At 36.5% G+C, this 13,069-nt stretch overlaps 1 protein-coding gene across 1 annotated transcript in view; it reads left to right on the forward strand.

Annotated features, from left to right (window-relative positions):
• The window catches only part of fkbp15b (FKBP prolyl isomerase family member 15b), a 98,191-nt gene that overhangs the window by 10,814 nt on the left and 74,308 nt on the right, over nucleotides 1–13,069 (forward strand). The window contains exons 3-5 of the mRNA XM_073052192.1: nucleotides 9,567–9,645; nucleotides 10,984–11,053; nucleotides 11,187–11,261. Of these exons, the coding sequence (XP_072908293.1) occupies nucleotides 9,567–9,645; nucleotides 10,984–11,053; nucleotides 11,187–11,261 (224 nt within the window). The remainder of the gene's footprint in view (nucleotides 1–9,566; nucleotides 9,646–10,983; nucleotides 11,054–11,186; nucleotides 11,262–13,069) is intronic.

Below are 13,069 nucleotides of genomic sequence, written 5' to 3' on the forward strand. Positions count from 1 at the left end.
AGATCTATATAGGACAAACCAAGTTTGAGAAAATGGGAAGCATACAATGTTATTTCCTTTTTTTTTAATCCTGAAAACTTTCAGTGGTGTGAAACCTATAGATGTAACATAGATACTTATGCTATTCAGTAACCTTTTCTCTATCACTTTTTTGTACCCTCTTTGTGAATATCTAGATAATGGAGGAGTGAGCCTTGTGTGTTGCAGTCATTTTGGACCGTTGCCATTTAGTGTCACAACCAAACACTCCTTGCTTGGGTAATCTGCCATGAGTTATGACTTCCCTGAAGTTGGATCATTTTATAATAACATTTTAATCAACACATGGAAACAGATGGTGCCATCATTTGCAGAAACTTTATTTGCTGTGATGCCAAATGATTACTGCTACTGACATATATTGTTGGGGAACAGCAGAAAAGCAACTCGTATTTATGTCAGCACCTCCTCACACTCCAGCTTATCCCAACACACTTTGCAACCGGTAAAATACTTTTCGTGTTGTTACTGTTGTAATACAGAAATGCAGTGACAACATTGCAGGACTGAATGTGTTCAAGTCTAATAAAAGAGAATTAAGTATTATCTGTTTTGTGGAGTTACAATGCATAATCTTTTATTCCTCATTATCCCCTATGCTTCTTGAAGTTGTGTATTCTTCAGAGGCCATATGCCTTGGGATAATTTTTGGGAAGATGTCTGGGGAATTTGTCTGAAGCCTGTATCCATGAAATGACAGTGCTCCTGATGTCATGGTCACCCTTGGGATAAGGTGTCAACTCTTCCTGGATGTAGTTCAGAAGCTTTTGTTATGGCCTCCTGCCTTCAACCACCTCATCTCTGTGCTTCAGTTAATTATCACCTGTGTTGAATCTTTTTTCCAGGCCAATAGGAAAGAAGATTTTTCTTAACCTGGTTGAGTAATTAATGCTGCTGGTCGAGCAGCTTTTTTACTCCCCTAAGCTGAACTACACAAAATAATAGAGACAAGACCACATTAGATTAATATACCTGTGATGTTTTTGTTCAGTTGTTCAGAATATTACTTCAGGGCTTAACCTTCGATTGTTTGTGACTCCGAGAGATGGATGGTGACTCCATCTCGGGAGCTTATTTCCTTTGCTGAAGGTAATTCCTTACTGTCCGCACTCCTATCTGCACAATGAATGTATTTCTTTTAAAAAAAAGTGTTTCCAGTTATTTCTATTTCCTCTGTAGTTTGGGGAAACCCATTCACTAGTCTTTCTAAGCACAGCCATTGAGAATGAACTTTCATTGTTTTAATTACTGTAATTTAATTAAAGCTTATGCTTTTGTACTTGAAGCCTACTTTCTTTCAACCTTTCTAGGGACCTTAAAATAAATTACGTCTTTCCTAAACCATTTCTATTCTATTCTATTTCCAAGGCTGCTATATCCCTTGCCAAAACTGGATATGTTATTCCTGACTAAATGCCTGCAGAAAACATTTAAGATGAGTTTCTCTGTTGGTTGGGGTCAACCATGGATGTTGTGTCCTAGCTGAGGTGCACAAGCCAGGACAGCACGATATGGAGAGCAAGCTATTATCCATGCAGCAGGCTTCTCCTCTCCATGCAGCCAATCATTCCAAAGGAACAGCGGAAACCAGTACAGTTTGGCACTAGGGGCGTTGTAGAACTTACCAATCAGTGTTGAACTCAACATAAGTCTGCCTTAGGGAGTCCAGAAGATTTTTCCTTGGGCTCTACCCCAGAAGACTTCCCCATGAGTAGGTATAGCCACAAAGCAGTGAAGGTTTGAGAACAGTATTTTTCTTCTAGATGAGCTAACCATGGCCAATGAGCAACATTTTACTAATGCAACTGGTTTTTAAAGTGCCAGTAATCCATCTTTGTCCCCTCTCCTGTCAGTAGAAATGGTTCTCCCAGGCTAAGCTGTTCAGCCACATGTGAAGACGAGGAGCTGGACTCGGTTGTCAGAGGCTATTTGAGATGCACATCATTGGGCGCATTTAATAGCTAGTGAGAGCTTATCCTCACTACCCCTTCTGGCTCTGAAATCATTAAGGAACTTAGAAATATTAATTATCTTCTTCAGTTTAATTATTTTGGCAAAGTTTTATTTTGCCTGTATATCGTCCTCTAGCCTCATGGCATAGGAAACTGTATTTTGCTGAATCAATCTCAAAAAATTTGTCCAGGGATACTGCATGGTGCTATCCTCTCAGAATTGTCCCCACCCAAATGTATCACAATATTTTTCACATAAAAATTTTGTAAAATCCATTTCTCACAAACAATCAGCTTCTGTTGTCTTTATCAATAGTTTACTGTACTGAGGCTTTGGCTCACTGCATCATTCTTTTAGTCATCTTGGTCAAATCAGTCTGATGGAATGGCAGTGTTGTGAATGAGTCCTGTGTCTCCTGCTTCAGTAAAGATGAAAGGTTCTATTGTGTTGCACTTGCTTTCAGGTAATCATGTAAGAACGGGAATAATGTTGCGAGGTCAGCAGGAGACGCTCATGGAGTGAGCACTGTTTCAGATTCGCTCCATAACCTTTACTTTTTTTAACCTATGATCACCCTTATTTAACTTACTTTTACCTACACCAAAAGATTCTTGCTACTTTTTTGGACTTATCTTTAAGAGTTTATTGTGAATTTTGAAGAAATGAATACAGAAATGGCTCTGAGATCTAAAGGGTGTTACGTACCCGTGACACGTGACAGTGGTACCCTTGTCACGTGACTGGGGTTGGAGTTATACTGGACTTGAGGTAATGGTCTTGTGATGGTGGAGTGACGTCATTTTCCCGCCAGTAGAGGTCATGTGACAGGTTTTTTTTACAGGTTATAAAAGGAAGACCACATCCTGTGAGGTGGGGCAGTTCGTGGCTGGATTTGCCAAGTTGACTTCATGCCACTGTGTGATTTAATGTGATGACGCAGTTTAGTTGAAAAATGAAGTTTTATATAATGCCTAAAGTTTAAAAGGTCATTGCCAGCAGTTTCTTTACTGTGGAGAGCGAAGATAAAAGTTCGGAAGTTAAAGATTGAGGAGAATCGATTTTCGACGGTGGAATGGTTTCGACCTTGTGTGATCCTCATTCGGAAGGATTTTGTTGACTATTCTTGTGTTAATCCCTGGGTTGACCAGAAAGGATTTGAGAATAGTGTGGAAGAAAAGGTCAGTGCTTTTAAGCCATTACGTTTCATAAAAATTCTATGTGGGAAGAGTTCGACGCCGGGGATTGAAGGACAACGACGTGGAAGAGAATTTGAATCGCCTTAAAAAGTCTCTCCTTTTAAAATGGACTGTGAGCTTTTGAACTTTCGGCATACCGTTTTAAAGAACTGTTTTTTTTCAACATCGCTGTAAGAACTGTTTTTGCTGCATCGCTTTAAGAACTGTTTAAGCTGTTGCACAGCAGCTGTTTTCCGGTTACGTTTGAGTTTGTTTACTTTTGGGGGGTTTGTTTTCAGTGTTTAATAAATGTGTTATTTGTTATAAAAACCCTTTGCCTAACTCATATATATTGATTGTTGCCTGAATGCGTAACAAGGGCGAGACCCTGGGAAAGATTCTGATGGGAACGGGAAGAAGAAAAAGACCGATCCTAAGCGCACTGAATTGACTTATGAAATGTTATTGGAGGTTTTAAATGAAAAATTTGAAGAACAACAACGAATTTTCAAACAAGATATAAAGGCTTTTCAGGATTATATGGATAAGACTGATTAAGTAGTTAACCAGCAGCAAACTCTAATCGCAACTTTGCAAGAGGACGCTCGGAAGCGAGACTTGATAATCGAAAAACTGGAGCAGAAATTATCTTCGGCGATTAAACAGGTGGAAACACTTAAAGCCAAGAGTGTCGACTTTGAAAATCGGTCCAGAAGACAGAACTTACGCATACTTGGTCTCCCGGAAGGTATTGAACAAGGGGACCCCTCGAAGTACTTTGCTCAACTTTTAAAGGATGCGTTCCCTTCTGTATTCCCAGACAGTCCTCCGTTACTTGATTGCGCTCACAGAATTATGCGTCGTTCACCAAGTGCTTCAGCTAAACCACCGGTTGTGATTGTCCGATTTCATTATGTGCATGTTAAAGAGCAACTTATTCGTGTGGCTCGGTGTGTAGGGATGGTCAAATTCCAAGAATTTGATTTTCGATTAGTGGAGGATTTTAGTCCAGAAGTAATGAAGGCAAGGCTTCTTTTTAAACCTCTGATGTCCGAATGTTATGAGAAAAATCTAAAACCTGCGCTCTTATATCCTGCGAAGCTCAGAATCTCGCCTCCCAATGCATCTCGGCGTGTTTTCTTTTCTACAACTGAAGCGAGAAGCTTTCTGAATGAGAACTTCCCTACTGCTGCGGATCCTCGTCCTCAGTAAATGAGTGATTTTGATCGTTGCAAGATGGTTTTTGTTTCCAAAACCAGATTTTGTTTCTGGCTATTGGTGTAGGTTTACTCTATATTTTATACTCTAGCTAAAGTTTTTTTTTGATGTACTAATTTTTTTATTTTACTTTAATCACTGTACTTTATTTTTGGTCATTATTATTAATCCTTCGAAGGTGAATTTTTTTTACTAAGATGGCGGTTTCTTTAAAATATTTTTGGTTTTTTTTTGATTTCGTCATTTTTTTCCTCTCATCTTCTTCCTATAATGCATTTCTTATCACAGTTTAAAATTTTTTTTGGTTTGGGTTTTAACCCGATTTTTAAGTTACTAGTGATTATATTTTTGGTTTTTTTTTACTAGCAATTATATTAAGAAGTTTGGTTTCAGTATAGTGATTATTATTTCTTTAGAGTTTGGGTGGATCTTTTTTTATCCTTTATATATGGAGTTGCCTTCTGCTGATATGGGGGTAGATTTAGTTTCATTGGGGTAGATTTAGTTTAATTCCTCTTTTTTCCCAGCCTTTTCCTGGCTGGGATGGCTTTTTCTTCTCTTGGGTGGGGGGGTGGAGGGTCTATTTCTAAATCTTATGCTCTTTACACCTGTGTTTTTTTAGTTTTTTCATTTGGGCTGATTTTAAACTATTAAAATGTCTGCGTTGTCGTCATTTCCGGGTCTGCCCCTTATTTTTGTTCCTCTTCCGGGTGCATGAGTTCATAATTTGGTTAACTTTTTATATACCAAAGGGTTGATTTCAGAAATATGGCTCAGACCATTAATTTTGTCTCTTGGAATACTAATGGCTTAAACCATCCGATTAAACGGAAAAAGATTTTCAAAGTATTCCAAAGACTGAATGCACATATTATTTTTGAAAAGAAACTCATGTGAGGAAAGAGGAGAAGTATCGCTTTTTTAGGTTTTGGAGGGGTCAACAGTACCATTCGAATTCGAATGCTAAAGTAAGGGGAGTTTCAATTTTTATTGACTCCTCTATTGCATTTGTCCAACACGATATTTTTTCGGATCCGAATGGTAGATTTTTGTTAATTACTGGCTTACTTTTTAACAAAAAGGTTGCTACGGTTAATGTTTATGCTCCAAATGTGGATTATCCCGATTTTTTAAAGTCCTTATTTACTTCTCTACCTAATCTAAATGAACATAAGTTAATAATGGGTGGTGACTTTAATTGTTGCTTAAATCCTTTGTTGGACAGATCTATATCTACTCAGACTTTACCTAATAAGTCGGCCGCTTATATTAACTCTTTTTTGACTGATAATGGAATTTTTGATATTTGGAGATTTTGGCATTTTAAGGACAAAGAGTTTTCATTTTTCTCACATGTTTGTCATTCCTACTCGAGAATTGATTTTTTTTTTATTGACTCTTGTTTTATTCCATCGGTAGTTGGTTGTAATTATGATATTATAGCCATCTCTGACCATGCTCCATTAAAACTTTCAATTAAATTTACGGATACAGCTTCTAATGCTAGACAATGGCGATTTGATTCTACCTTATTGCAAGATCCGGATTTTATTAAATTTATGAAGGAACAGATCGATTTCTTCTTTTCAACTAATTCCACGGATGATATTTCTTGCGGAACACTTTGGGACACTTTTAAAGCATATATATATGTGGACAGATTATCTCCTAATCCATTGGTCTGAGAAAACGCATTAAGAAGGAAACTTTTTTATTGGTTGAAAAAATTAAAGAGATTGACAAGAAATATTCGACTACTCCTCGTGAGGAGCTTTACAAACAAAGGGTTGAACTTCAAATGGAACATAGTTTATTACTTACATCTTCGATTGAAAATCAATTAATGAAAACCAGATCTGATTTTTATATACATAGTGATAAATCGGGTAAACTGTTAGCGAGTCAATTGAAGAATGCTTTGGTTAAACGTCAAATTACTAAGATTCGTCAGCAGAATGAGGATCTGACAGTTAACCATGATGAGATAAACAAATATTTTCAAGATTTTTATACCTCCCTGTATCATTCTGAATTCCCTCATGATTATAATACCATGTATGATTTTCTTGGGAAATTGAATTTTCCAAAATTATCATCAGATGATCTTTCAATATTAGAAACTCCTATTACGGATGCAGAAATTAAAGGGGTTATTTCCTCTATGAATTCTGGGAAAGCACCAGGTCCAGATGGGTATACAGTAGAAATTTTAAAATGTTTTTCCGCTACTCTTTCTCCTTGGCTCTGCAAGGTTTTTGAAGAAGCAATTAGATTGGGTAATCTGCCACAATCTTTTTATAGAGCTTCCATTTCTTTAATATTGAAGAAAGATAAAGACCCTACTGACTGTGCATCCTATAGACCAATATCCTTATTGAATGTAGATTCCAAGATCTTTTCCAAGTTACTGGCATCCAGGCTGGAGAAGGTATTACCTCAAATTATCTCGGAAGATCAAACTGGTTTTATTAAAAATCGCTATTTTTTTTTCAATGTTAGGAGATTACTGAATATTGTTTATACTCCTTCACATAGCACTTCAGAATGTGTCATTTCATTAGATGCGGAGAAAGCATTTGATAGAGTTGAATGGCCATACTTATTTACTGTGCTTGAGAAGTTTAATTTTAGTCCGACATTCATTTCCTGGATTAAACTGATATATCATACTCCAGTAGCCTCGGTGCTTACTAACAATCAAAGATCTCCCTTTTTTCGTTTATTTCGGGGTACTAGACAAGGCTGTCCTCTTAGTCCATTATTATTTGATATTGCTTTAGAACCCTTGGCAATTGCTATCAGAGAATCACAGAACATTTTTGGCATTAATCGTGGGACGGATATACATAAGCTATCATTATATGCAAATAATTTATTATTATTTATTTCTGATCCTGAGAAATCCATTCCTGCAGTTATATCATTGTTGGCTCAATTTAGTAATTTTTCCGGGTATAAATTAAATCTTAATAAGAGTGAATTGTTTCCTTTAAATGGACAGGTTCCAATTTATGGAAATTTACCTTTTAAATTAGTTAATGACTCTTTTATTTATTTAGGGATTAAAATCACCAAAAACTATAAGGACTTATTTAAGGTTAATTTTTTACACGTAATTGATCAGATTAAATGTTTGTTTACTAAATGGTCACCAGTATCTTTATCTCTGATAGGTCGGATTAATGCTATTAAGATGGTTATTTTACCCAAGTTTTTATATATATTCCAAGCGGTACCAATTTTTATTCCGAAATCTTTTTTTGCTAATGTTGATTCAAAAATTTCCTCATATATATGGCAGAATAAAAATCCTAGATTAGGTAAAAAATATTTACAGAAGGCAAGGAAGGAAGGTGGATTGGCATTGCCTAATTTTAGATTTTATTATTGGGCAGTCAATATCCGATATTTGATGTGTTGGTTAAAGGATTGGGATTTATCTTTTAGCCCTCTTTGGGTGAACCTAGAAATTAAATCTGTACAAGGATTTTCATTGGTTTCTATTTTAGGGTCTTCTCTTCCCTTTGCTCTTTCTAAATTGCAGAAACGAATTGACAATCCGATAGTTAAACATACTTTACGTATATGGTTTCAATTTCAGAAATTTTTTGGGTTGACTCAGTTTGTTTTAAATATTCCTATTGTATCCAATTGCTTTTTTTATCCTTCTATTATAGACCAAGCTTATTCAGCTTGGAAGACTAAAGGATTACTACGATTTTCCGATTTATTTTTGGATAATTGTTTTATGTCTTTTGAACAATTATCTTAATAAATATAATTTGCCTAGATTTAATTTTTTTTAGATATTTACAGATTAGGAATTTCTTAAATACTGTACTTCCTACCTTTCCAAATCTTGTGTCTACAGGTATTTTGGAGAATTTGTTTGAACTAAATCCTTCTCAGAAAGGGCTAATATCAAAACTTTACAATATAATTATGAAGATACGTTCAGAGCCCTTCTATAAGATTAAAAATGATTGGGAAAGATAACTTAACCTTACTATCCCTATTGAGAATTGGGATAAAATTCTTCAATTAGTTAATACATCATCTATATGTGCTAAACATTCATTAATACAGTTTAAGGTTGTGCATAGGGCTCATATGTCCAAGGATAAATTGGCTCATTTTTATTCCTATATAAATCCTATTTGTGACAGATGTCATTCAGAGATAGCATCTTTAACTCATATGTTCTGGTCTTGTCCGCTTTTGAAAAAATATTGGAAAGATATTTTTGATATTATTTCCATGGTATTGAACATTGATTTACAACCTCATCCTATTACTGCAATTTTTGGTTTACCAATGATGGACTCACTTCATTTATCCTCTTCTGCTTGTCGAATGATTGCATTTCTTACATTAATGGCTAGAAGATCTATTTTGTTGAATTGGAAAGAAATTAATCCTCCTACCGTATTTCATTGGTTTTCTCAAACTATGTTATGTCTAAATTTAGAAAAAATTAGAAGTGTTGTATTTGATACTTCTATTAAATTTGAAAAGATATGGAGACCATTTATTCAATATTTTCATATGATGTAATATGACCCTGTTCCAAGCCTATTTGTTTTTCCAGTTTTGATTTTACATATGTTGAGAGGATCGGAGTTGACGACACTGATGATTTTGTATCTTTGTTAGATATTATAAACAGCCCTTTTTTTCATTTTTTCTTTTTCCCTTTTTTCTTTTTTCCTATCAGTTATTAGATTGTTAGATTAGTTTTTTTTGCATAAATATTTTTCTTTTTCTTTTTCTGTTTTTTTAAATACATATTACGATATACCTAGGTTTGCCTTGTTTATTGGTTACTTGTATCGTCCATGATTTGGGAAGACTCATTTATACTGTAACTATTGCTTGTGTATTCTCTCATGTTCAGTTGAGATGTGTATGTTTGTAATCCCATTATCTATGTATCAATCTTATTATGTTGATAATAATAATAATAAAAAGATTGAAAAAGAAAGGGAATAATGTTGCAATATCTGAGTTTGGGGTACTCCAACTAACTCTTGACAATTGACATTATGCTTGTCGTCATGCAGTCAGTTATGTGATGCTTCGCTGTAATTGTTCACTGCAGGATTACAGTTTCATTGACTGTTTAGAGCCGTCTAATTCCAAAGGGCCTTGTTTATTTTAAATCCAATGTTTTTTCCTCAGCAGGAGTGAGTTCGCAAAAACCGCCAGCTGCTGGTGGCCCTCCGGCTGTGTTGTTTGCAACTGCTGTGCACGCGTACCAATAGTAAGTCCTTTTGGGGAGGAAATGACTGGTTCATGCTGGCCAGTGGTATTGAATTATAGTGTGAAGTAATAGCAGTATTGGGATGGTTGAGTGGCACTTGAATCAAAGTTTTCAATGGTTTCTATTGTGTAGAGTGTGGTAGAATTTTAATTAAAATGTCGTTTGGCATTTGTACTAATTTGACTCAAGTGATCTATTCTAAGGCTTTTATGTATGGTTTTAATTTATAATTGGTAATTATCCTTGACTATTAAAGAATATTTTATTTCTAGCTAGCACACACAAAATGTTGGAGGAACTCAGCAGGTCGGGAAGCATCTGTGGAGGGAAATAAACAGTTAACATTTTTGGCCAAAGCCGGCCGATGATGTAGTGGCATTTGCACCAGACTTTGAGGCGAGTGGTCCCATGTCCGAATTCTGCTGGCTTCTTGCACGCTTTTCACCTGTGCTAGGTTGACCGTTGAGCTAGCAACTCTGCCTCATAAAAAACAGACAAGTGCTAAAGAAATGGCAAGGTTGCTGCCCAGTGCATCACAAGGCATGGAAAGGAACAACAATTCTGGGCCAAGATCCTTCATCTGATGAGATCCCGATGAAGGGTTTCGGCCTTAAACTGACTGTTTATTCCCTCCGTAAATGCTGTCTGACTTGCTGAATCCCTCCAGCATTTTGTGTTTTTGCTCAAGATTTCCAGTATCTGCAGATTCTTATGTGTTTTTTATTTCTAACCAATTCTTTGTATCTATATCTAATGGTTGGTTGCTGCAGGATGAGGTTTGACAATCCCTGTGAAGTTTCCTCACTATGTTGAATACGGGGTGCACCAAGACCAGGATGTTTGAATCAGCCTCAATTATTACACATTGAAGTGAACGCTGGCCTACTGCAGGGTCATCATCAGTCCTGCATTGCATCTTTGATGATGCTGTGTAGGCTTCAGGCATTGATTCCACCCATTCACTGAGTGGAGTTTCTGACTGATTTCTTCAAGCATGTCCAGATCTGCTTTTCCATCAGCCTTGTTGTGAATGCAGGCATCAGTGGATGGAAAACATCTAGTTCCTGTCTAGATTTGCCCAATGACAAAGTGCAAGAATGATGTAAGGGCTCCAAATGTGGATCTTTGCCGCATTTGAGATGCTAGAAAAATACATGTGCACAGTATGTTGAGCTGTTTCATTAAGACACACTTGATAACGTATATTGTGCTTTTGCAACCCTGCAATACTTTAACTTAGTTTTATAAAGGATTAGTTCACTCATATCATAGACAAGCAAGCGAAAGAGGCTGTATGATGTTCTGGTTCAGTTACTGATTACATTTATTGTGTTGCAGCCTAAATGGTCAGTATGTGAAGCAAGGCAAGCTGGGGGCAGCAATTCTTGGAAACCATGCTTCAGGAGAGGTGGGTTTTCCTGATCAGAAAGGCAAAAGTACAGTGTGATGTGTTTATTTCTTCAGTTAATAAATAAAGTGAATGTGAGTTTGTGTATTTTTCTTGGAAGTTAAATCAATTCCTTATTCTCTGATCCTACAAGTACAAGATTCTGTTATACGCTAGTCAACAGAAGAAGATTGCCGTTGCTCGCATCACTTCAACGTTTACTTTTACTGTGAGTAACTATTCTTTGAAGTTTTTGTGGTTATTGGATATGTGTATCCATTCATGACTGATATTTGTTGAGATTTTAGCCATCAGAAGTCAGATCTTTGTCATCTTTCAATATTATTCAAATGGAAGTATTTTTATTGCTAATAGTAAGATCATTGTCTGTTCAAAGGGAGTAACTGAGGCTTGTATGATAGAATTAGATGAACATTAGTACAGGGTATCTCAAATGAAAGCATGGCTAATAAAAAATTTGGAGGTTTCAGATGATCTTTGGGCCCGGGTCTAAGAGCAAGGAAAGACTCGAGGTTTGGACAATTAAAGCGCTGGGCCAGATGGAAAAGATCAGGGTGTTGAGGCTGGAGACAAGGTTTGCGCTGAGCTGAGGCTGTGAAATACTCCTAAATTGGCAGCAGTGAAACCTGGCTTCATGTCTGTACACTCATTATCGTTCTGAATGCTATTTCAGAATCAGGTTTATTATCACCGGCATGTGTTGTGAAATTTGTTAAATTTGCTTACTTTTATTATTTGCAAGATTTGTTTTTTATCTCTGTGCATTGGGTGTTTGACAGTCTTTTGTTTTATGGGTTCTATTGGATTTCTTTGTTTTGTGACTGCCCGTAAGAAGATCAATCTCAAGGTTGTATAAAGTACACATGCTTTGATAATAAATGTGCTTTGAACTTTGAAATTACTTTGAATTTTGTATTACTTTTTAAAAACTTGAGTATTATTAAAATTCTGGTCAAGCCTCTACATTTACTAATTGGAGTAGTGTGTTCAAGGTTCTTTCCTTTATGTTGGCAGTGGTTAAGGAAGCTTGCTGTTCTGTTGTGGGTATTCTTTAGGTTTCTTTTGATTAGCAGTTGTACCTTTGGACCATATACTCTTGTTAGCAGATTGATTTGTGTGCTGAGTTATAAACATAGTACGTTGTCAGCTGAAGGTTTGTCTTGTTCAATTACCATGGTTCAACTTTAGAATGGTGGACTTGTCTTTATAATGTGCACCGTTCTAAATAGGCGAACGAAATGTTGGCCTTGATTGGAAAGGGGCTAGCGAGCAAATTTCTTGTCACTGCTGTATAGAGCTTTGAGGCCATTGCTGAAGGATGCATACAGATTTGATCTCTAAGAAGTATACTTACCTTAGAGGCATTACAGAGAAGCATCAGTAGGTGGTTTCCAATGATGAAGAAATTGTTTTTATGAGAAAAAGGTGAGTAGTTTGGGCCTGTATTCCAGAGTTTTGAAGAGTGAGAAGTGATCCTTAAGGTTCTCAGGAGGTTTTACAGAGTATATAAAGCCAGTGGGTAATTGTTCCAGGATAAGGAGTTGATGCTTAAGATGTGGATGAGGAGGAATTTCTTCCAGGGGTTTGTATATTTAGAGATGCAGTGTGGAATAGGCCCTTGTGCCCAATGAGCCATATTGCCCAGCAACCCACCCATTTGACACCAGCCTAATCACGGGACAATTCACAGGGACCAATTAACCTACTATTTGGACTGTGGGAGTAAACCGGAACACACTGGGGAAACCCCATGAGGTTCACTGGGAGAATATACAAACTCCTTACAGTCAACATCATAATTGAACTCCAAACTCTAGTAATAGTGTTGTGTTACAACTTTGCTACCTTGGAGCTACCGTACTGTTGTGAATCTGTGGGATCTCCTGCCTTATGACAAGAATTTTGGGCTGTTTAGGCTGAGTTACAGATTTGAAGTCGAGGGAATCAAAAGTCTGTGTGGATCAGACAATGTCAGAGGGCTATATGGCCTAGTCCTAAATGTAACACTTACCCAAA

The sequence above is a fragment of the Hemitrygon akajei genome, chromosome 7 (assembly GCF_048418815.1).
Source record: "Hemitrygon akajei chromosome 7, sHemAka1.3, whole genome shotgun sequence".
Classification (NCBI taxonomy): Eukaryota; Metazoa; Chordata; class Chondrichthyes; order Myliobatiformes; family Dasyatidae; genus Hemitrygon; species Hemitrygon akajei.